The sequence below is a fragment of the Erpetoichthys calabaricus genome, chromosome 4 (assembly GCF_900747795.2).
Source record: "Erpetoichthys calabaricus chromosome 4, fErpCal1.3, whole genome shotgun sequence".
Classification (NCBI taxonomy): Eukaryota; Metazoa; Chordata; class Cladistia; order Polypteriformes; family Polypteridae; genus Erpetoichthys; species Erpetoichthys calabaricus.
Genome location: NC_041397.2, coordinates 63,916,667 through 63,944,210, shown reverse-complemented (window position 1 = coordinate 63,944,210; position 27,544 = coordinate 63,916,667). Strand labels below are relative to the sequence as shown.

At 37.3% G+C, this 27,544-nt stretch overlaps 1 protein-coding gene across 1 annotated transcript in view; it reads left to right on the top strand.

Moving 5' to 3' along the window:
- Positions 1-14,742: 14,742 nt before the first annotated feature.
- The window catches only part of LOC114650095 (ras-related protein Rap-2a), a 65,234-nt gene continuing 52,432 nt past the window's right edge, over positions 14,743-27,544 (top strand). Inside the window, exon 1 of the mRNA XM_028799542.2 lies at positions 14,743-15,761. Within this exon, the coding sequence (XP_028655375.1) occupies positions 15,448-15,761 (314 nt within the window). The 5' untranslated portion in view covers positions 14,743-15,447. The remainder of the gene's footprint in view (positions 15,762-27,544) is intronic.

Genomic DNA, 27,544 nt, shown 5'->3' with positions numbered 1-27,544 from the left:
CTTTTTCCACCTTTTGTTATGTTACAGCCTTATTCCAAAATGGATTAAATTCATTTTTTTCCTCAGAATTCTACACACAACACCCCATAATGACAACATGAAAAAAGTTTACCTGAGGTTTTTGCAAATTTATTAAAAATAAAAAAATTGAGAAAGCACATGTACATAAGCCTTTGCCGTGAAGCTCGAAATTGAGCTCAGGTGCATCCTGTTTCCCCTGATCATCCTTGAGATGTTTCTGCAGCTTAATTGGAGTCCACCTGTGGTAAATTCAGTTGATTGGACATGATTTGGAAAGGCACACACCTGTCTATATAAGGTCCCACAGTTGACAGTTCATGTCAGAGCACAAACCAAGCATGAAGTCAAAGGAATTGCCTGTAGACCTCCAAGACAGGATTGTCTCGAGGCACATATCTGGGGAAGGTTACAGAAAAATTTCTGCTGCTTTGAAGGTCCCAATGAGCACAGTGGCCTCCATCATCTGTAAGTGGAAGAAGTTCGAAACCACCAGGACTCTTCCTAGAGCTGGCCGGCCATCTAAACTGAGTGATCGGGGGAGAAGGGCCTTAGTCAGGGAGGTGACCAAGAACCCGATGGTCACTCTGTCAGAGCTCCAGAGGTCCTCTGTGGAGAGAGTAGAACCTTCCAGAAGGACAACCATCTCTGCAGCAATCCACCAATCAGGCCTGTATAGTAGAGTGGCCAGACGGAAGCCACTCCTTAGTAAAAGGCACATGGCAGCCCACCTGGAGTTTGCCAAAAGGCACCTGAAGGACTCTCAGACCATGCGAAAGAAAATTCTCTGGTCTGATGAGACAAAGATTGAACTCTTTGGTGTGAATGCCAGGCGTTATGTTTGGAGGAAACCTGGCACCATCCCTACAGTGAAGCATGGTGGTGGCAGCATCATGCTGTGGGGATGTTTTTCAGCAGCAGGAACTGGGAGACTAGTCAGGATAAAGGGAAAGATGACTGCAGCAATGTACAGAGACATCCTGGATGAAAACCTGCTCCAGAGCGCTCTTAACCTCAGACTGGGGCGACGGTTCATCTTTCAGCAGGACAACGACCCTAAGCACACAGCCAAGATATCAAAGGAGTGGCTTCAGGACAACTCTGTGAATGTCCTTGAGTGGCCCAGACTTGAATCCGATTGAACATCTCTGGAGAGATCTTAAAATGGCTGTGCACCGACGCTTCCCATCCAACCTGATGGAGCTTGAGAGGTGCTGCAAAGAGGAATGGGCGAAACTGGCCAAGAATAGGTGTGCCAAGCTTGTGGCATCATATTCAACAAGACTTGAGGCTGTAATTGCTGCCAAAGGTGCATCGACAAAGTATTGAGCAAAGGCTGTGAATACTTATGTACACGGGATTTCTCCGTTTTTTTATTTTTAATAAATTTGCAAAAACCTCAAGTAAACTTTTTTCACATTGTCATTATGGGGTGTTGTGTGCCGAATTCTGAGGAAAAAAAATGAATTTAATCCATTTTGGAATAAGGCTGTAACATAACAAAAGGTGGAAAAAGTGATGCGCTGTGAATACTTTCGGGATGCCTTTTGTATGCATTGTTGATTGATTTTCTGTTGTACCCATGAAAAATTAACCGTTCAGTTAACATATTAGCTTGATTAAAGTATTCTCGTCTATCAAAGCAGATTGCCCTAATACAAAAAAAAATGTAAATCAGGAAGATTATTAATTAAAGACCTTGGGTGACTGGTAGTCTTTCAAAAAGTATTGTGATCTGTAGGTTTTTGTAGGTGCAGTAATGTGAATGAAAAATATGGCAGCAACACAGGGCTCTGTATGTCCAGTGTGCCAAGGAAGCTTGCAGTGCTTGTCACCACAGATGAGGAAAACTCTACTGGGTAAAGTGAACAGCAGATCTGAAAACCGGAGGAAGGTACAGCACTTTAAGATGCATCTGGAAAACAATACTCTGAACAATAAGAGTTAAAACTGAGGATTTATTTCCCATGTTGTCAGCCTGTTTATGTCTTTATTCTGTGAAGAAACAGAAAAAGAGCTGGGGTTTCAGCAAAGACCATCTTTAATGTCCAGAGTAGAAAAAAAAGGAAAAATAGATGTAACATCTTGAAAAAAAAGGGTTTGTAGTGCAATCTGCTGTCGACAAAGAGCTCAAGATCACAGACTAGGTGTCCTCTCTTGAAGCTGGTCCATGAATGAATGGTGACTTCCAGCGTGGCTTGGCTTTAAATAGGAGGCTGAGGTGGAAGAAGTAAAGTTAACCAGAGTGAGAGCATAAATGATGTCAGTTGTCATCCGGGGAGTTCTCCTCCACTCTGGGTTTCTTGGCTGTGTCACGGAAAACATCTTTCCTTATTTTTCCTCACGCCAATACCTGTCAGACATTTCCAAAGCTCATGTGTGTGACAATATTTGAAACAACAATGTCAGTGTTGGGATTTCTGCTGCTCAACAATCCAATAATACTGAATCAGTTGATCAGTAGCTACAATGACAGAGAAACGATCAGTCATACAACACGCATTCTTTAGGCGTGAGCATACACTCCTGCACCATTCCAAATACAAACATTTTTCGAAGCCTAAACATTATGCAGGGAGATGTGTCATTAAGAGTGACATTGTTCTAAAACGCTGTAGCATTTGCAGTTCATTGCAAGGATGACACTAACAGGAGTATCAAAAATAGCCATTTATTTTCAGCAGAGATTCCTGACAGGACTTATACAACAAGCCAGGACCCGCCAGCATATCACATTTGCTGCTGAAACAGTAGAGAGGGCACAGGAAGGGGACACATGACATTGGGGAGCTGGGGGGTACCACCGTCACAACAGGAAAAAATATCATTACACCTATGTACTTCAAAAATATTCGATTTTTTTCCATGAGAGGCACTTTTTTAAAATGGAGGTGTGACCCAAAGTCCAACTGAGGGAACTGAAGGCCATTGATTTAGGAAGACTATTTTTAATGTGTTAAGTATGTTGTGTTCCCTATGGAGGAAGAAGAGAGCACATATCATTAAACTAATGAAAGGAAAACTTAATAAATGTGAGCTAAAGAAAGAGCCTTTGGAGCAAAACAATTATTTACTACAACACCCAAGTTCTGTTAAAAAGACTGCAGCAAGTTATCAAAAAATCAATGAATGTGTGCAGACAATGGCAGTAGGCAATATGATTGGACTAAATTGTAAGATTTAAGATGGGTCTCAGTTTCCAAATAAAACTGAGATGTCTGTGGGCAGACTTATGTGGACCTCTGTTTAAGGAGCAGCATTCAGTAATCATTAGAAAGCTTGTAACCAATTTCTTCAAAAGCCAGTAGGCTGTGGATGAACGTAACTTCGAAATTCACCTCAATTGTCCAGTACATAATACAATGAAATAGGGAGAGATTTAACAATAACATAACTTTTAGAAGCTTTAAAAGGGCTTAATACCAGTAAAATTTCAAACATTGGTGGAATTCCTTTTGGGTTTTTTAATGTGTATTTATTTTTGTCACTTCGCTTGCCCACCCCCAGGTTTGGTTTACCAGATATACAATTTAAAGAGATTGTTATTTTCATAGGAATTGTTACGCATTATTTTCACTTTTACTTTAAACTTTTGTAAAAACAATACTTGTCCTTTATTTCCAGCCCCACACGTGATTAAATCTCTTTATCGTGGAATGTTTAACGCTGCTCACGTTGTGAAGAGGGGAAGGGTCGGAACACTTTTGCCACTTCACGTCTCTGCTGCTTGCTTTGTGAAGGGGGGGGGGGACTGAAAGCACCCTAAGGAGATGCCGTTGGATCATCTGCTGGCTTGCTGCTGCTGGTGAGCTGTGTGTTCTGCTTGTCGCTTGTCATTGTTTTAAGAACTGGGAGCACATGAAGTGTGTCTGCCAAAAGCATCCCAACAACTGCTAGGTTAGATGTCCGTGAACTTGTTTTAAATTGTTTGTAAGTAGGACGTGACGTGCAAAAGTCACCGTCTCACAGGTTTTGCTTCCTAAGGTTGTAATGTCTAGTCTCGTGTGACGTCAAAGTGTCTCTCCAAGATGATCACGTCTCGATCGCTTTGCTCAAACCCCCTAGAGGCGCGCTATGCTCCTGCCACTTCGTGTCTCTCCTGCTTGCGTTGTGAAGGGGGGGAGCTGAACACTCGCTAAGGAGATGCGGACGGATCAGCTGTTGGCTTTGTACTGCTGCTGCCATGGTGCATGTTCTGCTTGTCGTGGTGTGCGTTGATCATTTAAAAGCCTGTACAGCAGCTGTCCTATTGTCTCACTGTATTGTCTCGTGTGACGTTAAAGTGTCTCTCACAGGGCATCAAATTGTCTTCCGAGAAGATCACGTCTTGTCTCCCACCCAAGATTTCCCAAGATTTTTTTTTTATAATAGAGAGATGAGGTCTGGAGATGTTACATATTTTTAAGAACAATGTATGCAAACAGAAGTATTACCAGAGAGTTGCAGGAGAACTTTCAACCTGTTGTTATTTCTCTGCACAGTATAAAAAACTCAATTTCGCCTCTGGTCAACAGAATCCAGCATATACTATTTTGGGAAGACATATTACATTCCTAATATATCTGTTTTTAATTTTATCCATCAAATTAGAAGTTATGATGTCCAAACTCAAAACTAGGATTCAAAACTTCAACAAGGCCTAGAAACATAAAGCAGGTCTGGTCCTGTACCTCAAGAACACACTTCACAGTGTGTACCCCCCAAAAAGAGCGAATACACCCCAAGAATGGGAGAAGAGAACCACAAACCCCTGATCCACAGAACAAAAACAGAATTAATTAAATAAACTAAAGCCAAGTAGTCAAAGAGCTGTGCAGAACTAGAACAGAAAACCAAAAGCCAAAGATGATCAACAAACAAAGCAAGCCAAAAGATAAAGAACGGAATTCAAAGACCTCAAATTTAATACTGACGACAGAATTTGTAACACTGGTAAGAAAAATGAAAAACTAAGACAAGGAATGAAAAGCTTCAAAAAAAAGTTTACGGTTGAAAAGGAACACAAGTTAATTAATGCCTTAGCAAAGGACTAAGGCCACAGCTCTCTCTTTTATTTCTGTTCGTCTGACTGCACAAAATTAGCAGCTTATTTAACAATATTCTTACCAAAAAAAAGAATTTTGCACATTTTGAGTATACGGCTGTATAATGAATATGGAGATTACACAACACAAGTAACATGAGATTTTTCTTTCTTTTTATAGGAAAAGTATTGGAATTGTCCAAAAATTAGATTTCGACATATTCATGAATCTTGATGTTTTAGACCTCCCCGAGTCCGAAAATACCATTTTTGGAATTATGTCTGTGTGTGTGAGTGTATGTATGTAAACACAATAACTTTAGTGCGCTTTCACTTAGGTCAACCAAATTTTGCATACAAGTATTAGGTACAAAACGTAGATTTCTATCAACTTTTCAGTTATTTCCGTTAACCGGAACTGGTGCTTTACTTGAAAAGTTTCCCCAAAAATATAAAAAATTTGACAATTTCACATGATATTATAGTAAAGCACCACATTCTAAGCATTTTTTGTCACTTTACATTTTTTAGAAAAACAATTAGTTTTCAAGGTAATTGCAATTTTCTGTTTGATGTTCAAATGGTAATACAAACATATTTGAGAACATTTTTGCTTTACATAAACGAAATTTTGTGTATAAATATTACATTACACACATTACTAAAGTCTCTTGCAACTTTTGACCCATTTCCACCTACTGAAAGTGGTAATTTACCTGAATTGTTCGCCAAAATAAAATTATCATGGTGATTTTTTTTATTCATGCAGCTGCAGAGTCTGATTTATTCAACTTTACTTTTAAAATAATTGTTCAATATATTATTTATTTCATTTGATTTGTTGTTGATGGTTCTTTAATGTACATAACATAAAAATATAATCATTGTCTTGCAGTTTACTCCTCAAATATCCATCCCCATATCTGAGTATATGAGAAAGTCTAGGGGAGACCACTCCCGATTTTTTCCATGGACTTCTTTCACATTGTTTAACATTGTACACCACTGGCTTCTATAATTTCATAAACTTCTTTCTCTCCATTCTACATGACAATACTTTTTTTCTTGGCCACAACTACAAAGAAATTGTGGTAAGTAACATATACAAAAAAAAAATAAAAATAACACTTTAACACTATTGAGGATGCTTGCAAAGAAGAATATGCCTTATATATGATCCTGGGGTGCCCAGACCACTAATATCCACTAAATATGAGTTAGCCAAAAGAAAAGCAATTAAAGTACAGGGTGAGTCAAAATTATGTTAACATTTGAATGGTGGAAACAATTTATTCACAAAACATACTTCATATGTGAAAGATGATTTACAGGAATGTCTCAACCTGTTCGCCATCATGTTTAACACATGTACCATATGTGGCACATAAATTATCCACAAAATATGTATATAAGTATATACATAGCAGCACCATTAGTGTTAACATAATTTTGACTCACCCTGTACTTTAATCGAATGATCTCAATATTTTAGAAAAACAACTCCAGGGAGGTGTGACATGAGAAGAGCAGACAATAATGAAAGACATCCAGCATGACAGGGTTAACAGATACTTTTGGTGTCCTGTCATTGGCTTGTCAAGCAGCTGTAAGTGGTTTTAAGGAATGCATTCATAATCCTATTCTGCATTGAAAATACAATGTGACAATAATAAACTGTGTAAATTTGGTATGGATGATATACATTCTGTGCTGTAATCAATATAACCAGTTTTGTGCAAATGACTGATTTACAGTTTTTGTTTTTTAAGTGTGAAGAGTTTTGTGTAAGCTTTCTGATTTTTGGTTTTAGAAAATTGAAGATATCAAGGAATCGATTCTCAACGTGTGTAGAAGGACAGAGGTTCATTTTCCCCCTTTAGTTTCCCTGTTACATAAATATCAGAATTTTTAATAGAATGTGTAAATCTGGTAAATTATTTCTCCTTCACTTCTGGACCCTTGAGATAAGTGGACGTCAATTTTTGTTTCCAGTGCACTGTGCACACAGTAACGGTGAAGTCTAACTTCCTTAGATTTTCAGGTTTTTGCATAACCGCTTTCTTCGTTGACTAGCCTGTGATCACTAAGGCTGAATTTGTTTTTTATTTTAGCGAGGTAAACTGCTTATTCATATGTTTTTTTCTCTCTCACCTATTTACCTCTATAGTCTTCTTTCTTTGTGTCTGCCTGTCTCTCTCCTTCTCCTGCTACATCTTTCTACCATGATCAATAATTTATTCCTATTATTAACCACAAGAATTATAGAAAATAAGACAAAATCTTGTAAAGTTCATTCATGCTTTCAGGATCTGTTTAAAATTCAGTATATGCATTTCTCATTAGTAGACCCTTAAGAGAGGCCCCCCTAATGATTGAATAGATTGCCTTACTCCATGATCCACCCACTTGTTTTTTTTAGTAGATAACTTATCGAGAATCACTTAAGAGCTCGAACCTACGCCTGCAGCAGTGTTACACAAAGGTAGGCCTCGCTCCTAATTGCAGTTTACTGCATCAATATTTGACTTATCACAGAGTTTGTGGAAACTAGAGTAAACCTAATAAGGACTCGGCTGAGCAAAGATCTATACAATAGGTCAGGACAAACTGCCGTTATTTAACAATTATAGCGGCTCTGGTATTAGTAAGCATGTTCCCACTTCTATGTAAGCCCGAGGGTTAGATCAGTGCAATGATTTTTGCAGGACTTTTAGAAAATCAGCTTCTTGGATTCATCCAATGTGTTATGTGTTCTCTTTCTCATATGAGTACAGATGTGTCAAACATACACCAGAACAATTTGTGGTAAGTAGAATGCTCAATGAAGACTGATCTTGAAAAATTTTATACATTCAACAAAGGTTTTCAGTTCATTAGGTCAAAATACTTTATTATTCATTTTTTAAATAATAATATTAATATTATTATATTTAATTCATACCTTTAATATCGGTAACCTACAAGCTGAGGGTATGTTATTAATATTCAACAATATTATTTACAACTGAAAAACAGTTGGGTTCTCAGGGTTATGCAGGTGAGGCAGGAAATGAACCAACAATCTTACGTTTTTAATTCCAGCCCAATTATTTATTTCCATTTAAAGGAATACTCCACCCAAAAATAAAACATTTTATATGAGATTTACCCCATGTACTTTTTAACGGTGACTGAGAAAAAATGTTACTCTCGTGTTTTCATGTAGAATGGTGAGAAACAAGTTAATGACATAACAGAAACCAATACTGTTCAGTGCTGTAGAATAATAAATGATGTTAAAAATATCCATAGACAAGGAGCAAAAAAAATCTCATGTTATTCGTATTGCATAATCTGAATATCAGTTTTCCAGTCGTATTTACAAAACATGCAAAACATGTTTTTTTTTTTGTTAAAATACTGTTAAATAGTTACTTCTAGAATATTATATGCACATCATAAACAGTAAACGAAGGCCTCATGGGATTAATTTGTTGAAATGAAGACAGGACTCTTGACCAAAACATGGGGCTTCAATTCAAAAAGCTAATTCCATGAGGCTTTAGTTTACTGTTTATGATGTACACTGCATAATCCAGAAGTATCTATTTAATAGTTTAGCAGAAATGCACGTGTTTTGTGCATATGACTGGATGACAGATATGCCGATTATGCAACACTAGCAAAGTGAGATTTTTTTTTTTCATGGACATTTTTCACATCTTTTGCTCTTGTACAGCATTGGTCACTATTGGCTTGTATTATATCATAAACTTTTATTCTCTCCATGCTGCTAAAAAAAGCATGAGAATAAAAGTTTTTTCTCAGCCATCAGTATAAACTATATAGGGTATGTAACATATAAAAAAATATATTATTTTTGGGTGGAGTAGTCCTTTCGATGTAATTTTGTTTCCGGTAAAATTAACAAAAGATCAGATCAACACACCTGCATCGTGTATAATGAATACATGCAGGACAATCAATGATTTACTGTATAACCATTTTATCAAGTCATCAGTTTATTGTGCAATACAACATATGATGTAAGAGCTGTTTGCATAATAAAATGTAAATGCCTGTATTAAAGTCGATTAATCACGCCTTTGTGTACAATAAGTAGGTGCTCCATCAGTCTGCCCCGCTTCTAGCTTTAATTTTGTAAACGAGAATGAGTGAGGGATTGCTGATGAGCAGGACATGGAGCAACAGGTTATCATTTGCTGTAATTAAATAGGTTTACAGTAGAGGAAACTACATTTTTGGAAATATGTTAAGACGAGTTTAATAACAACAACAACAACAACATTTATTTATATAGCACATTTTCATACAAAAAGTAGCTCAAAGTGCTTTACATAATGAAGAGAAGAAAAATAAAAGACAAAATAAGAAATTAAAATAAGACAACATTAGTTAACATAGAAAGGAGTAAGGTCCGATGGCCAGGGTGGACAGAAAAAACAAAAAAAAAACTCCAGAAGGCTGGAGAAAAAAATAAAATCTGTAGGGGTTCCAGGCCACGAGACCACCCAGTCCCCTTTGGGCATTCTACCTAACATAAATGAAATAGTACTCTTTGTAGTTCGGGTTTTTCATGGAGTCACTTGATGCTGATGGTCATACAGACTTCTGGCTTTTAATCCATCCATCATTGTTGGAACATCATGGTGCTTTGGGTAGATGGTGGTGGCGAACGCCACCACCAACAGGACACCGGAAAAGGAAACAGAAGAGAGAGTAGGGGTTAGTACAGTTTTTGAATGAATAGTTATTATAATGAATTGGATATACAGAGTATCAGGATTAAATTACAGTGAAATTATGAGAAGGCCATGTTAAAATAATGTGTTTTCAGTAGTTTTTTAAAGTGCTCCACTGTATTAGCCTGGCGAATTCCTACTGGCAGGCTATTCCAGATTTTAGGTGCATAACAGCAGAAGGCCGCCTCACCACTTCTTTTAAGTTTTGCTCTTGGAATTCTAAGGAGACACTCAGTTGAGGATCTGAGGTTACGATATGGAATATAAGGTGTCAGACATTCCGATATATAAGCCAGGGCGAGATTATTTAAAGCTTTATAAACCATAAGCAAAATTTTAAAGTCAATTCTGAATGACACAGGTAACCAGTGTAGTGACATCAAAACTGGAGAAATGTGTTCGGATTTTCTTTTCCTGGTAAGGATTCTAGCAGCTGCATTCTGCACTAGTTGCAAACGATTGATGTCTTTTTTGGGTAGACCTGAGAGGAGTGCGTTACAGTAATCTAGCCGACTGAAAACAAACGCATGAACTAATTTCTCTGCATCTTTCGATGATATAAGAGGTCTAACTTTTGCTATGTTTCTTAGGTGAAAAAATGCTGTCCTAGTGATCTGATTAATATGCGATTTAAAATTCAGATTACAATCAACGGTTACCCCTAAGCTTTTTACCTCCGATTTGACTTTTAATCCTAATGCATCCAGTTTATTTCTAATAGCCTCATTGTATCCATTATTGCCAATCACTAAGATTTCGGTTTTTTCTTTATTTAATTTGAGAAAGTTACTATTCATCCATTCTGAGATACAAGTTAGACATTGTGTTAGTGAATCAAGAGATTTAGGGTCATCAGGTGCTATTGATACATACAGCTGTGTGTCATCAGCATAGCTGTGGTAGCTCACGTTGTGCCCTGAGATAATCTGACCTAATGGAAGCATGTAGATTGAGAAGAGCAGTGGACCCAGGATAGAGCCTTGTGGAACACCATATAGAATATCATGTGTCTTTGAGTTATAATTACCACAACTAACAAAGAATTTTCTCCCTGTCAGGTAGGATTCAAACCAATTTAAGACACTGCCAGAGAGGCCCACCCATTGACTAAGGCGATTCTTAAGAATATTATGATCAATGGTGTCAAATGCGGCACTCAGATCTAAGAGGATGAGAACAGATAAATGGCCTCTGTCTGCATTTACCCGCAAGTCATTTACTACTTTAACGAGTGCAGTTTCTGTGCTGTGATTTGTTCTAAAACATGACTGAAATTTATCAAGAATAGCATGTTTATTGAGGTGCTCATTTAACTGCATAATGACTGCCTTCTCTAGAATTTTACTTAAGAAAGGCAGGTTAGAGATGGGTCTATAATTTTCAAGAGCAGAGGGATCGAGATTATTTTTCTTAAGTAGGGGTTTAACTACCGCAGTCTTAAGACAGTCTGGGAAGACCCCCGTGTCTAATGACGAATTTACTATGTCAAGAACATTATCAATAAGCACGCCCGATACTTCTTTGAAAAAATTTGTTGGTATTGGGTCAAGGGCACAGGTGGAGGGTTTCATTTGAGAAATTATTTTATGTAAATCAGGTAAATCTATCCTAGTGAAAGACTTTAATTTGTTTATTATGGGGTACTGGGGTTTAGGAGGATCCTTAGTGTTGGGGAGATATACTATGTTATTTCTAATATCATTAATTTTTTGATTGAAAAATACAGCGATAGCCTCACAGGTTTTACTGGAAGTACTTAGGAGGCATTCCTTTGAGTTACCTGGATTTAACAGATGATCAATTGTCGAAAATAAGACTCTGGGATTACTAGCATTGTTATTTATAATCAGTTTATAAGTTTATTATGTACTTTAATTGTTTTTTAATAAAGTTCTTCAACTCGTATGGAAGAACTTACGAGTAGTTTAATGCATCAGAAACCTCAGCCCTGCTCAAAGTGACACTCAACAGGGAGTCGCCGCTATCATATATAATATGCTATGTCCAGTATGGGAAATCAAACACACTCATTCCTCTGGGTGGGGTGGCAATATAAAAAATATAACACACAACTAGCACATAAATACAGTATTTTTCAGTTTGGAAACAGATACATTTTCCTCTATCAAATCTACATTGAATTGTAACAAAAGGAGTCTTGTAAAGAGTACACAAGATGAAGGTTGCTGAAGTATAATTGCTTCGTATCAAGTGTGCTTAAAATACACCCTTGACTTGGGTCAATGATACCCAATTTACAAATTAAATCAGTTACAACAATTAAATACAGCATATTTCTGACAGCCTACTTCTTTCTACTTGTGCCTGCTTCATGAAAGTATAATGAGATTGAATATAAAAAGTTCAGAGCCCTTGTTGTCACTGAAATGCTTAATACTTTGTGTTCCAGAGGCTGTCGGAATTAATGTTTTTCCTTAGTCTTAATACAAGGTCGTGAAATTAATGGTGAAGTTACAAAGGACTGCCAAGCGAATGAGTAAAAGCAGAAACCTTTATGACATGTAGAAAATGTCTGCTTGAGATTTAAAGACAAATTCACAATTGAGAAAACAAACAGAATTGATAGGATGCATGGTTGTGTTATATAATATGTCATTGTGAAATGGGGAACTCCATAAAATAGACAAGACAAGTGGATAATTGATTGACAGCCCTGTTTCCAACAATTCTGTGCTCTTGGTCTATTTTGTTCTTTTCAGCAAAACATTTGTCATAATCAAACAAGTGAATTATTTTTGCAGATTATCTGTAACAATACATAACATACATAACGCATATAATTTAGATTGCTGATTTACATATAAACTGACACTTTGAATGATTCAAGATGGCTGAAAACCTTTCCTTTGTTTCTGCTCTCAAATTGGCTTAAAATAAATACTGTATGACAAGAGTGTTTTTCAAGAGAATAACAAATACAACTAAGTTTTTTTTACAATAGCCAAAAGCATTTAAGGATATTACAACAGAAATATATAAAGGTTTAATATAAACTTCCTCCCCACAGTTTATAGATATGCTGTTAAATTTGTGAGTGGCTCTAAATTGGTTCCTTGTGAGTGTGTGTGCTTGTGCAGGTGTACTGGTTTGAGATCCCATACATTGCATTCGTTTTATATCGCAAAATAAATAACTGAAGTAACACGCCGAATGTAGAAAAAGTCTGAATTAGCGTAAGCTGCCCTAATTCAGGGTGTACTTAAGTAATGATTTACTACATGAGGTAGAAGTACATGATAAACAAGAATAGCTGTGTCAAATATTTGAAATATTAAAATGTGTGCTTCAATTTAAATGTTTAAGATCTAAATATGTTTGACTGCAATAAAAATGTTTTCGTTTTTCACCCTCTGATAATGGGAGATATAGGGCTAGATCCCTCGTAAAGGATCAGTTTTCAAAAATGACATATTCATAATTACTGGCCTTGACATACAGTAGTGTAAAATGATACCTCACATGCTAATGTTTGAAATCTGTCATTTGTAACCTGCTGGGAGTAGCTTTTAAAGGGCTAGGACCACCAGTAAAAAAATCAAATATCTAAACTAGGATTCTATTTGTAATTGGCAACCTTTGAAATAGCGTAAAACTACACTCCACTCCAAAAATATATGTCTATGTTATCAATCCCCATTTTTTCAAAGTGTTATGAAAAGGAGGAACTTTGACTCCTAGTATCCCGCTAGAGGGTGAACCTCTGGGGTCGGTTGATGAGGCATGTGCAACTTCAAGTTCTTCTGATCATTTTTACTGACGACATCTACTGGTTTACACTTTATTTTATGGGTGTAATTTCCTGCACAAAGTATGGTCTAAAAATTGGCCAAAAACGGGGGAGGGGGGTGGGGGTGGGGTTGGGGGGTTTCTAGACAACAGGGCTAAAAACAAGGGGGGGACCCCAAAATGTTTGATGTCTTGCATTAGCTATACACCAGGACGAGATGAACTGCATATCCTATATGGGGGTTTTATTGTACCGGTGAGTCAGAAGGCACCTGACAAAAAACTGAAGTGATTTCTCAAAGTGTGCAAAAGTAATTCTTATGAACAAGTAATATGCTTTATTATCTTGCTGTCTCAGTGTGAGTGTGAGCATACTCTACAATGAGGTGGCACCACATCCAGGACTGGTTTCTGGTTTGAATCCAGGGCTTCCACCTTAGGCAGTGGCTGCCAGCAACCCCTTACTGGACAGGTGGGTATGAACTGTGGTTGATTGGTGGATGTTTTCCTTAGAACATCAATCACTACCAAATACATAACACTTTCGGGCCCGCCGGGGACCAGGGCCTCGCCTATCCGCATTAGAAGCAAGGCAGGAACCACTCCTGGAGGCGGCCCACTTTCACTCTCTCGGCCACACCAACATTGACAATTGGCTAGTTTACATGCGAACTGAAAACCTTTCCTTTGAACTCTGCTGTCAAGTCGGTTGACTAAAATTTGAAGGTATGCGATTGTTCGTTAGTACTCCTGCATTTTGTATCCATGAAAGAGAGCGAAGCATATGTTAAACGCTTTATTACTAACGCGTTTTGTACATCGTAATCATGTTATCTTTTATGAATGATCCTTAGAAAGCACAGAAGTGTCCCACTCTTGGGCTGAACGGCCTGAATCCTTCATGCTTTGGTATTTAAGGTAGACCTACAAATCCTAATTTACCATAGCAACAGCATCCGGCGTATTTTTTTCTCCTCCTGGATACACGTCCCCGAATGGCCCTTACGATTGGTTAGTGACGTTATCAGTATCAGTCTTGACTTCGACGAATGAGAGTGGGCCATTAGAAGGCAACGGAAATCTAACTAGTTCCCTTCACTATTGGCTGTGACGCGTGGAACTGCACGATAGTAGGCGAGGTTTATCCAAAAACTGGTCTGTGATTGGGTTCCTTTAGACGTCAATCAACGGTACCTCAGTCCTCTTGTTCACCTTAGTACGGAAGCCGGGGAGGTCCGGCTGCTTGCGCGGTGGTGTGGGTCTCCACCCGAGAGTATGGCTGCCGGGAGTGTAGTGGTGTGAGAATGTGGCAGGGAGAGATGAAGAGGATGAAGAAGGAGTCCCGATACTGAACTTGTTTTTTTTTTTATTTTATTAATTTTAATGGAGTTTTATTTAGTGTTTTTTTTAGATATCGTCTGAGCAGCCCCTTTTATTGTTTATCTTTTTTGCGCCTCTCCAGGACCATGCTCGATTTTAATAAGTTTATTTTTTCCCGTTTTTATAACACATTGGTTTGTGTGACCTAATGAAGAAGTGCAAGTTTTCATTTTCAAATTCCCTTTGCTGTTCCCAGAGAACCTAAGCGGATTCGACAAACCTACAGTTATCTGGTTACAGGGTTGGTGATGTATGCCACTATGGTGGGCTGCTGTGGGACAATGCTATTTTTTGCCGATTATAATTAGCTGCACCGTTTCGTGGAAATGGGCCGAGGGTGCTTATTAGTAAAAACAAACATGCCACCGTTGCCTTCTTAATTGATTCTACGTTGCAAACACATATTTTTAATTTTTAAGAGTGCAGGCTGAAGAATCTCCCTCACTCCCCACCCCCCGAGTTTCCTTTTTCCTTTTTATTTTTTTTTTTACCTTTCTTGATGTGTGCTTAACACTATTTTTGCTATTTTTCGGAACGATGCGTGAATATAAAGTGGTAGTGCTGGGCAGCGGCGGGGTTGGAAAATCCGCCTTGACTGTGCAGTTCGTCACTGGCACCTTCATTGAGAAATACGACCCCACGATCGAGGACTTCTACCGCAAGGAGATCGAGGTGGACTCGTCGCCCTCCGTGCTGGAGATTCTGGACACTGCGGGTACCGAGCAGTTCGCCTCCATGCGCGATCTCTACATCAAGAACGGACAAGGGTTCATCCTGGTTTACAGTCTGGTGAATCAACAGAGCTTCCAGGACATCAAGCCCATGAGGGACCAGATCATCAGAGTCAAAAGGTACAGATGCACACCATTCATTTTACATTGGCTTGTGGCAAGAGCACATCTGCAGTTGCTCTAGTACTCCGAGTGCGGTCGCCAGCTTTATTGCCCGTCTCCTTGTGCTTTGACGCCCCCCATCCCCGTTTGGCCCTGCTTTGTGAAAATTCTTGGCAAATCCATTTGAGTGTTGTATTTTTAATAGGTAGATCCAGATTTGCGACAGCTATCCGGGTTTCTTTATAGACAGACAAAGAAATTATAGCCGACGAACACAATCATGCTTTGTATTCTACAGTGCCAACTTTTGATAAATTTTATCGTATTAGTGTATTATCACCTAGCCAGTTAAGGCATTTTGCTAGTCACCACCCAGGTGGACGCGAGCAAGTGCTTGGGTTGAGTGGGCACTGGTGGTGGTAGTGATGATTGGGGGGCGTGATTGGTGTAGACATTACTAATCGACCTAATGCGTATTCCTGGGGCACTGACTTTCCCCGTACTTGCAAATTCTGAAAAAGACAACAATTGTTAATGCTAAATTTGGCACCACTATTTTATCTTGTGGGTAATGCCATATAAAGTTTACTAGAAGTTGTTACGTATACAAAACCAGAAATGGAATAACCATATTTTTCAAATGGCAAACAAGTTTTCAGAGGACACTTTTCAGTTTTCTCTCAGTGGTTTTACTGCATGTGTGAATTGCTTTGCTGTTTGAGGTAGTTTATATGACATTAACAAGTGTCTTGGAGAACATATTAATTATTAGGCTGTTAAAGAAAGAGCTGTTTTGGCAAGGTGGGTAATTAGTGTTGCCATCCAAAGTGGTGCATTTGAAATATATTTATTTAAATCAAGCTAAACCGATGCATCGACTCATTTTTTAGGGCACAAAAGTTATTTAATAATTTTGAAAAGTGTTTTTTTTTTTTTTCTTGGTTGGTAATGGAGCCTACTCCTGGTTTTCTTGGGTCATAATACTGTATAAGGACCCCAACCCTTCGGGGTGTGTTATGTGATGTGTTAACAATCGGCCTTTTAAAGAGCACAGAAATACCAGTTGATGTCATGTACAGCACAGGGTTATTTTTCGTTTTTATGTCTACCAGTGCCAGCAGTTCTTAACCTTAGAGGATGTATTATAGTTACATGACACTTCATCAATCAATGTTAAAATGATGCCTTTTACATTTAGAGAAAGTTAGTGGGTTAAAAACTTGAAGGCTTGAGGTCCTATATCCCTGGTTTATTCATTCCAACCAAATATCCTTTTCTCTTGAAAAACCTTACTTTTGATTTTTCCATTTACATTAACATAATGTTCTTAAACCTGCTTAGTTTAAGTTGTGGTTGTCAGAGTAAATCCCAGAGGCATTGGAAGTAAATCAAATTGGAATTGCAAATATATTAATGCTTGTCTTTGGGACTTTAAGTCATAGTTTCCAAATAGCCAGTCAGCATTAGAGTATCCAGTCCTTAAAGATGACCCTGCATTTGTACAACCACTGATGTGTTATGTCCTGCAAACAAAGCCCAGCATGATGTACAACTTTTAATATTTGTAAAATGACATGAGGCAGGAAACATTTCATGCAAGGAGGGGAAAAATCCAGGATGTTGCATCTTGAAATGGTACCATCTTGGACGCAAGTTTACTAATAATAATAAGAAGTAGAATTCTTTACATTTATATGGTGCTTTTTTTTACTACTTTTAAAGTGCTTTTCAAAAAGAGTTGAGAGCCACTTTACCCACCACCAGTGTGTGCCATTCACCTGGATGATGCAACAACAGCCATTTTGCACCAGTACACTCCCCACACATTAGCTTTTAAGTGGTAAAGGGGTAGGAGAGATTGTTAGCCAGTAAGGGGCAGGTGATGATTAGTAGGCCGGGATGACCAGACCATGGTGGACAATTTAGCCTGGACGTCCGGATACTCCCTATTCTTTACAAAGTATGCCTCTTTTATGACCACAGAAAGTCAGGACCTCAGTTTTATGTCTCATCCAAAGGACGATGCCATAAAAAAATTTAGATTTTTCTCTTTTTCTTTTCCAGGCAAAGCATCTAAAAATACCCAATCATGTGTACTATATAGCGGCTGAGAGCTGTTTTAGCTTAAAATGTGTCTTTCTCTAATGTGTTCAAGGTCTGGAGTTAATTATATTGTTCTTGCATTTCTCTATGTCCATTTAATGTTGTTTCTTTCTTCAAACACTGCATATGTTTTTTTCACATCGCATTTCTTTTATCTAACGCTATGAAACCAAAGATTTTTGAAAGTCACGGCCGATATGGTGGAGCATTGTCTAGAGTTGCAGTGTGTTATCATTGCTACCTCACAGTTTCAGGGAACTGTTACGTGTAAAGTTTACATTTTTTCCTTATGGCCTTATGTATTTTTCTTGGGGTGCTCTAATTTTCCAACCTAATTACAAGAACAGGACACGTCTACTTTGGAATGGTTATGCCTCTTGCTGCCTTGATAGACTCTGCTTCCCTTAGACCCAAAAATTGATTTTAGAAAGTTCAGTAAATGGTTGAAAGAATTTCTGAGCCTACCTTGATTGAGGGTAAATTCTCATTCTGTTTAAGCTGAAGTTCTTATTAAGGCAGACTAATTCAGTCGATGAGTAATTTAATAATATTAAATGACTTTTTTTAATCCAGGGGATAAATACAGCACCTTAAAAACAAATGCTGTGTCTTTGAGGAGATATTGTAAGTTTTTATATGTATTTAATAGATGCATCAAGAAAGGAGAATTACAATAACAAGCAGAGCACTTTTCTGACTTCCCTTTGAGTGTGACAAAAATGTTGGCATTTGAACATTCTGTCAATAGACTTGTGTTTAGTCTGTCATGAAACGATGTCTAAAATGTAAATTCATATACTGCATGCATGTCCATTTGTACAGTTCACATAAATACAATTGTTAGTTTTGCAAAAGCAAATACTCACAAGCACTTTTGAAATTAAAAGGTGAGCTCAAAAATAGTTCTAGAGACGCTGAATGTTGTTTTCTTCTTACCTAGAAGTAAGCACTCTTGTAGGTTTCAATGTGGTTGGCTTTTAAGTTTGGAACAGATGTCAGAGGTCAATCTCAAATTAAATGGGTTGATTCTATCCTTGTTATATATGTGCTCAAACAACCACATCTTCCATCTTTGCAATCCAAAACTTTGTAGTGCTTTGGAATGTAGTATTGGGAAAGCAGGAAAACTAAAAGCTGGGAATGGTATTTTCATTAAGAAACAATAGAAGCCAACTTCTCATATCCTTTGGTCTTCCAGGAAGGAGCATGCTTGTTCAAGCTGTTAGCATTAATGTGTTAAAAGAAAAAAAAAAAAAACAGCCCTTATATTTAGGGAAATGTTCTGGGCTTGTGGGATTTAAGTGGGTGGATGGATGGGATTGTCCATGTGTGTGAAAGTGATCCATTAAAGGCATTGTTTATGTACTGGTCAACTTTTGGTCCTCTCCCAGGCCTGTGTTGTCACTGGCCTGGTGAGCTGATGTGGGTGTCGATTTTTTCATACTGTTTCAGGGCTGCATAAAGTGGCATACACAGTACATGAAGGCAGTGTGGCATAGTGGTGAAGACATTGGTCTTTAGTTCTTGCCTGTGACTCTCAGTGGGACCGCAAGTGAGTTGATTAATCTCTCTGTACTCCAACTGTAAAAAAAAATCTAACAGTTATGAATCTTAATTTCAAAGCACACCAAAGGTAAAATAATACTTTAATGCAGTATGGGCAGGTGTGTCTGTGCTCTTAATATCTGTGTCCGTTCTCTTAATGGTGAAAAACATTTTTTTAAGTGAATTGATTTCAGATTTTAAACATAAAGGTGAAAACACGATCAGATACAAAAAATAACACTTGACAAAAAATAATTTCCTGCCTCACACTACACTGGTTGCTGCCTGTTACTTCCCCTCGATTATTATTTTTAGATCTTGGGGCGACAAAGGTGCAGTCACCCAGTTTATTTCTGCTTTATTTGTGTTGCTGCAATGTCAGTAACGTATAGTACGTTACTAGATCGCAGTGAAGTGGAAAAAAGCTTCTTTCAAGGTGATAATGCTAGCCAAAAAATTGCCATTATAGACAAGTTGAAGAAACTTGAACAAACTGATACACACACACACACACACACACACAACCCTAGCAGGCAGACTGGTTTTAGCCACTAAAGTGCTGAGTTGTTGACTACAAGGCTGTTAGTTCACTGTACAACCTGAGGAAGTCGCTTAATGTGCCTGGCTTGTCTTCCAGTTGTATAAAAAAATGTTAATAGTAATTGTAAAACTCCTTGGCATTTTTTTTAAATTAATTGTATTTTTGTGGCAAATCCTGTGCATTTAGACAGTGAATGATTAAGTATAGCAGATGCTGGTAAAACATTCAGAATTTGATTTTTTTTTGTAACACTATTTACACCAGTTAACCACTACACTTTGCAAAATAGTTAATTCATCCATCTACCCTTTTCTGCAAACCTGCTTAATTCTGTCCATGGCTATGGGGTCCAGCATCTATTCAGACAGCACTGAGCACAAAGGTCCAGTTTAGGGCACACCCAGACTCACTCTTACCAAGCTAGTTTAGAGTTGCCAAACAGCCTAACCTTCACATCTTTGTTATATGGCAGGAGAACTGGATTACCGGAGGTCTGTGAATCTCACACAGACGTGTAGAGAACATGCGTTCTCCAAATACCTAGTAAGTGGCTCTGGATTTGAACCAATTCTTCCTGAGGGAGACAGAAGTGCTAATCAGCTTACCACTGCGTATCCCGAAAATAATTCCTTTTAGTATTTGAAAAGCAAATGTATAAATACTTGCCAAGTTTGCTATTTATTATTACAAATATAGTATGGCTGAAACACATTAAAAATTACATGCAAAAAAAAATATAGCGTTGAACACAAAAATGCCACACTTTGTGTACTGTACATTGAAAAATACATATATGTAGATTTTGCAAGTCTGATTTTTAATGTTTCCAAATATGAATAGATAACTGGTATTTTAAAATAGAAAAGCAAAGTTCCATCTCCCATAGGCCAGCAGGCTGCCTAGCCTCTATGCAGAAAATCCACTGCACTATAACAAGGGTATATGATGAACATCTGACGCCGAGTCCATTATGTCCACTTCTGTGTTCTGTATTATTAACAAAAGGGATAACTTAGCATCAAGTGCAATCATAAAACAAAGGGTGGACAGAGTATAGAAAAGATTTTTTAGCATTTAATAGAGATCAGTGAAAAATACTACAGTAATCCCTTGCTATATCGCGCTTCGACTTTCGCGGATTTTATATGTAAGCATATCTAAATATATAATGCAGATTTTTCGCTGGTTTGCGGATTTCTGTGGACAGTGGGTCTTTTTATTTCTGGTACATGCTTTCACAGTTGGTCTGGGACACTATTGGCGGATGGCTGAGAAGCTACCCAATCAGAGCACGCGGTTAAGTTCCTGGGTGCTGATTGGCTCAGTGACGGAGAGCAGCATTCGATTCTGCTGCGTTAACCAGGAGGTCATGTCTCACTCATTCAGCATCAACGTGTTTCGCTGTGTAAAGAGTTAACTTTTGTGTTTATCTTTGTGCGGAGTCAAGCCCTCCGTTTTGTCTCCAAAACGATCTGCTCTTGCTACTGCTTCAGGGGCCATGCCCAAGCGCCAACAGAAGATGCTAACGATTGCCGAAAAGGTAAAATTTTTGGATATGTTGAAGGAAGGGAACAGCTACGCCGCTGTAGGACACCATTACGGCATCATTACATATTAAATAAAACTCCTCAATGATATACGATACGTATGTTTGTGTGTAGTATATAAACAGTGTGTTTACATACATAATTTCAACGAATCTTACCTAATGTTTAAGAGAATATAATGGGTTTATGCTGTATAACTGTGCGGGAAATGTTTTTAAGAGTGTGGGAGAGTTTATAAGGGCTTAGAATATATAAAAATAACCATATATTTTCACCTTTTGTGGGGGGTTCTGGAATGCAACCCCCACGATCGAGGAGGGATCACTTTACAGTCAAACAGTTAAAATAATAGAAGTATACATCATTTTTAGCCTTTTGTAGCATAACAAAACTTTATATTTGAAACTGAGTTATTGGAACTTCCACAGAACACATAAAGAGGTAAACAAACACCGTATACAACTCGACTGCAGTGTTCTTACTTTGAAAATTCTCATTGATTTGATAAATAATTGAATTTGCTTCAAGATCAGATACTTCAAAGCTTTTACCCACACCTCCAGTTCCAGGATTTTAAAACATGTCGGCCTTCAGTTTGGTCTTTATTTCTTATTGTGACACTGAACTTTATCACAGAATAGATGTCTTTACTGAACTTTTTTGTGTAACATCTGAAGATATGAATTTGATTTAATGAGCTGTTTGTACTGAACTTTGCAAACTGTGAAGTTATGATTAAATCATAAAGTAGATAGATATAGAGTTGAGATACTTATACAGTACATAAAACTGAATTGTTTTTTAATATTTATTTTTTTATGTAATGAACCCTATATCGTTGATTTCTAATGATCCTAGAGATTTTCTGATCCAGTGAAGAACATATCTATATAAGTATTTATTTGTTTTGTGATTTCTGAGAGTCTCTGCTGATCCTCTGTTTTCTAGATACAGAAGAATTCCCAGTGTAAATTTTATCATTTTGATAAAGATTTTCTGCCTGCGGTAATGTTGTGACTAATACTTGTTATTTACCATGGATTAATTTTCATGTAGTTTTGCTGACCATAAGGTTGCATGCCTTTACCTACTTTACCTACATTGCCTGCAGGGCTGTTAAAACTTGTCAGAGTGAATACGGAGATATCCAATAGCTGGCACTTGACTCTTGTTTTGAATAACAAAAGCCACTGTTCCCTTTTTAAAAGTGTAAACCTTCAACCCTCAATGTCTTGCTACTTTAGTTTCCAGATTTAAAAGTCCATTTAATGTAATTCTTCATTTGAAATGATTAACATTCCTTCACTTTTCAATTATAATCTGCATTGATTCACACTTGGTGCTAATTTTAAATTAGCAAATTAAACCTTCTACAGACTTGATGGGATACGCTGTTCTCTTAATTCACTTACTTTATAACTGTAAATATTATTATATGTGATGTCTTCATTCTGATAACCATATTAAATAAGTAAATGTGCTAGACATATTTTAAGGTTTGCAGTTTGAACTCGATGTAGCTTGAAGTAGTAACCTTTTATGTGGAAGTTGTAAAATGTTATCTGCATGATACTATAAATTTTTTTGGCTGATTCTTTATTAAAACCTTGAGTGAGTTCCAGCAGATGTGTTTGACTAGTGCTGCCCGCTGGAAATGCTTTCTATTTCGTAATGAAGATATTTGCTTTGTGTGACAGTACAGCACACTAACACAGTAGTCTTGGATTATATCATATACTTTCAATTTAAAATAGTGTTCTCTTCCACCAAGGCAGATACAAAAGGTAAATTCCTAACAGTGTAATGTGTGTATAGTGTCATAGCAAGCATGGGTTTAACCCTTTCAGAACTGGACTCAATTAAAACTGTGTACAATCTGATTTTTTTCATTCATTTCCAAGAGTTCAAGTCACCAATTTAACGGATTTGGTATAACTCCCTGAAGCGTGTGAAGCTTCTGTATTGTTGAAGGCATTAAGAGTGATTGCTAGCATGGAAATCAGTAAGCTGAGTAAAACGTAAAATAGTGGTTTGATGTTAAAAGCAGTTATCTCTTGTGGTTTCTGTCCTGTTTATTGCTTCCAGTTTGCTCTTCTTTTCTGACTGGTCATTAAAACTCTTACTGAAACCACTGTTGGTTTCAGCCTTTTTCATCCATCACTCAGTTTTCATATTGCACTTTTTTCCTTTACAGGGCAGCAACGTGCATTAGGCACATAGCCATAACTGCTTAGAGCAGGTCATTTTAGGTTCACCCATTAACCTGACAAGCATGCCTTTGGGATGTGGGAGCTGACAAGGGTGCTTTGAGAGATTTATGCAAACAAAGGGAGAATATGCAAAAAGAATTTGACATTCATTTTGAGAAAATACTGGAGACTGATGATTGTGTAAAGTAATTCAAAAATAACTTGAATTAAATCTGAGATTAATGTCCTAGCCTCCTGTTTTCTTTTCAACCAGAGAGAGGATGATCTCTTAATAAGATGCAAATTAAGAATTAGCCCTATAGGGAAGCATTGTTTTAAATGCCCAAATCAAATCCTGCAATCATTTTTTTTGTTTTGTTCGCATGTCATAACTATTTGTGCTTTTGATATCTAAATTGCATTAAAGACAGCGATGGATGTTTGCTTATACAGGTAGGGTTTTGTTTGGCAGCATGCATAATCAGAATTTAATTTTAAATGTGAGCAAAAATCATTAATCAGCCAGGTTCTATAGATCAATGCTGACAAAGCAGAGAAGAATTACTGTACATTTTATTTCACAATTAAAACATATCGAAAATTGAAAAGGTTCAAATGGTTTTCCTTGCCATTTTCATTTTTGACTTTCATTCATTTTGAATCATTCTTCTACCTTACAGAATTCCAAGTGCGTATTGGCACCATTGTGTTAACAGTCCATTCTTTTATAAAATGACAGCTTAAAGTTGAAGCAGGCTGTTGCATGTACGCTCCTCCTTTTGCCTGTGTGGGTTTTCCTCCACATCAGTAAAGATGAGTGTGTTAGCTTGATTTTGTATTCCGAATTGGTCATTTGTGTATATATGTGTCTATGAGCCATGCGATGGACCAGCACCCTGCACAGGGTTGACTGCACCTTGCACCCAACACTGCTGGAATTGGCTCCAGCTTAGTGACCCTTAATTGAATTAGACAGGCTTGAAAATGGTGTTGTTTTTTTGCTATGATGTGATTAGTTTGTTTCAATAAATAGCGCAATGAAACAACAACGTGAGTTACACTTAAATGATAAAAACACACAACCACGCAGAACATCCTGAGTGGTGCACGTTTTAAACAGTTTTTTCTTTTTTTAGGAAAATTTTAATATCATAGGCACATAACCAATTAAATAGAGGATCAGTAAAATCCCAAGTTTAGCAGCATATGGTGATGAAATTCCCCTTGGGATATGGACACATAACTGTAGTTTATGTTTGGATTAGTGTTAGGACGTGGGAATCCTGCTGTTTAAGGGGCCCCTGTTGCAGACTTGTAAAAGCAAGAAGAATTTTTCTGTAATCATTTTCAGACTTTATCCATGGTGGATATTATTAATGTTATCTTACAGAAAAAAAGATGTAATTGATGGGCTCGGACTGAAGATAAGCAAGTAGCCAGCCCGAGATTCACTTACAATAATGATCCATACTGAAACTTTATACGACATTCATGAGGCCTCTGTTTTATGCTTCTTGTTTACGTGGACAAATTTGTCTCTGGCACTTTATGAATGCCAGCAACCGTTAAAGAAACCAGACCACACAGAGAGTGCTGACCATAAGGGAGTGTGGGAAAGTGCTGGTGCCTTCTCTCATGGTCATTTTATATTTTTAGAGTACTAAAAGGGGCTAGCCTTGCATGTCTTAATAGACTGTTTATGCAGAATTCTTTTGATCTTCTTCTGTGAGTCCAAATCTGTCTTTGTGTAGAGCTTCATCAGTAGATTGCATATCTGCTGTAGTATTTTTGTAGCATGATGAGATGAGCTCAGCAGCGACCACACAGCAATGTCATCTGAGAAAGCTATTTAAAGAAACATGCCATGGTGATTTTGCTCAAGGTAGTGCAACCAAAAATAATGTGGTTTTGATATATTTAATTTACAACATCATTGTGTAATACTGCACTGTAGTATGATGACGTTTGAACTGAAAAGGAAAGCTGAAAATAGAGTTTTAAAAATATTCAAAGCTTGCACTTTTTTTTTATTTCCATTATAAAGATCAATACCAGTATGTTTCAACATCTGCTGCTTATTTGGTTTTAACAGATTTATTTTTAATTACTGTATGACCTCCTCAACGAAGGTTCATTTTGGTCTTTGACTGATGTATGTTTGTTAGTTATCTTTCTCTCTGTTCCTTTGAAAACCAGGGCCACTAATCTGTGAACACAGTAGGCAGACAAAACTTATTCTGCTGTATGGCCACTTTGGCCATAGGCTACAACAAAAGTTGAACTTCTGTTTTTAATTGGCCTGGGCAATTATTCTATGTACTGTGCTTTGAAAGCATCTACCCAGTTGGGAAGAAAATAAACTCAGTTTAGAGTTGACACACACCAACCTAGGTAGGTGAAATAAAGTGCAGTTTGATGCTTTTTATCTCTTTCCTTCTTTGGAGTATTTGGTTTCCCTTTTCATATTTTTATTGCATATTTAGTATCCTTCAATACAAGTACACACAATTAAAATTGTAATATTTAAAAGCTAAATAAATTAAAAGATTATCAAGTGATTCATCATTTGTAAACCTTTTAAAATAAAATAGGCATTTACACACTCCGTTGTTAACAGATTTATCTGTTAGTACTAATTAGATAAGTACACCACTGATTGCCTTAATTTTATTTTTATTAGATGAGACAATTTCATCAGCATACTTCACTATAGTCATTGAAGTATAAATGTGAGAGAGGATGTGAGTTTACAATGTTGTACCATTTCTAGAAGATGGGTCATCAGGCTAAGAATGCTACACAAAATGGTGACAATTAAGCTTGTATTGCAGCCACAGGACAATGTTCAAGTTTTTTTTATGAAACTTTTATTAAATTAGCATTTCTATGCAAAAGATGAAAATGTAATTTATTTTCTAGAGTTTATATTCTGTTATGCATATTTTTATTTTGAAGTTCTAGTCTATCTAAAGAACATTTTATGGTATTTTAGGAGTAATTGGCAAAGAAAACCAATGCAGGTTTTTTTTTTTCATTTAACCATCTGACACATTTTCTTTTAAGTTGACAAAAATTTTTGTGTTAAAAGGCTAATGAACATAATTTATTTTTACATCAGAAAAGGAGTTCCATCTATCTATAGTCTGTAAAGCTCATTTATTTTTACTATGGTAACAGGGTCATCACCGAGTTAGTGTGTCATCTTACTATCTGGACTGGAACTGTTAAGTTACAGTATGTGTTGAAATACTTAATGCAGAGAGGTTCATTTTCATGACTGAGTCTTCAGTTATTTTGTATTTTTTTCGATATTTTTGAAATACAGACTTGTCAAAACTGGTTAATACTGAAGGATGGAATTCCTCAGAAAAATTTTGGCTAGTCTCTGAGTTATATAATATGTGTGTGTGTGTGTGTGTGTGTGTGTGTGTGTATAAGCAGAGGGGGTTTCAGAGGAGCAACCGCGTGTCTTTGGGGTGCGTTTAGCCCCCCTCTTCACAACACAAGTGGCTGGCGCAAAGCGCAGGCTGGTGGGGTTGGTGAGCAAAGCGAGTGGGGGGAAGCTCCTAGTATACCAGAAAGGGCAGAGTTGGAGGTGGCACAGGGGTGAATTTAGAATTGTGGTTCTGGGTTGGCTGCTTCTTGGCTGGAGGCAGAAGAGATAACTGGGTGAGCTATGATGCTACATTTAAATTCTTTCTTGTTGTTCTCCGTAATACTCATAATATACTTGCATTTGCAGCAATATTCCATTCAATGTTTTGTCAGATAAAATATTTATAAAATTGATCAATCTGTCCTGTCTGTAATCTCCTGTAAAATGTGTAATATGTCTTTAAATTTAATTTTGATTAAAGATCGATGGATTACAAAGCA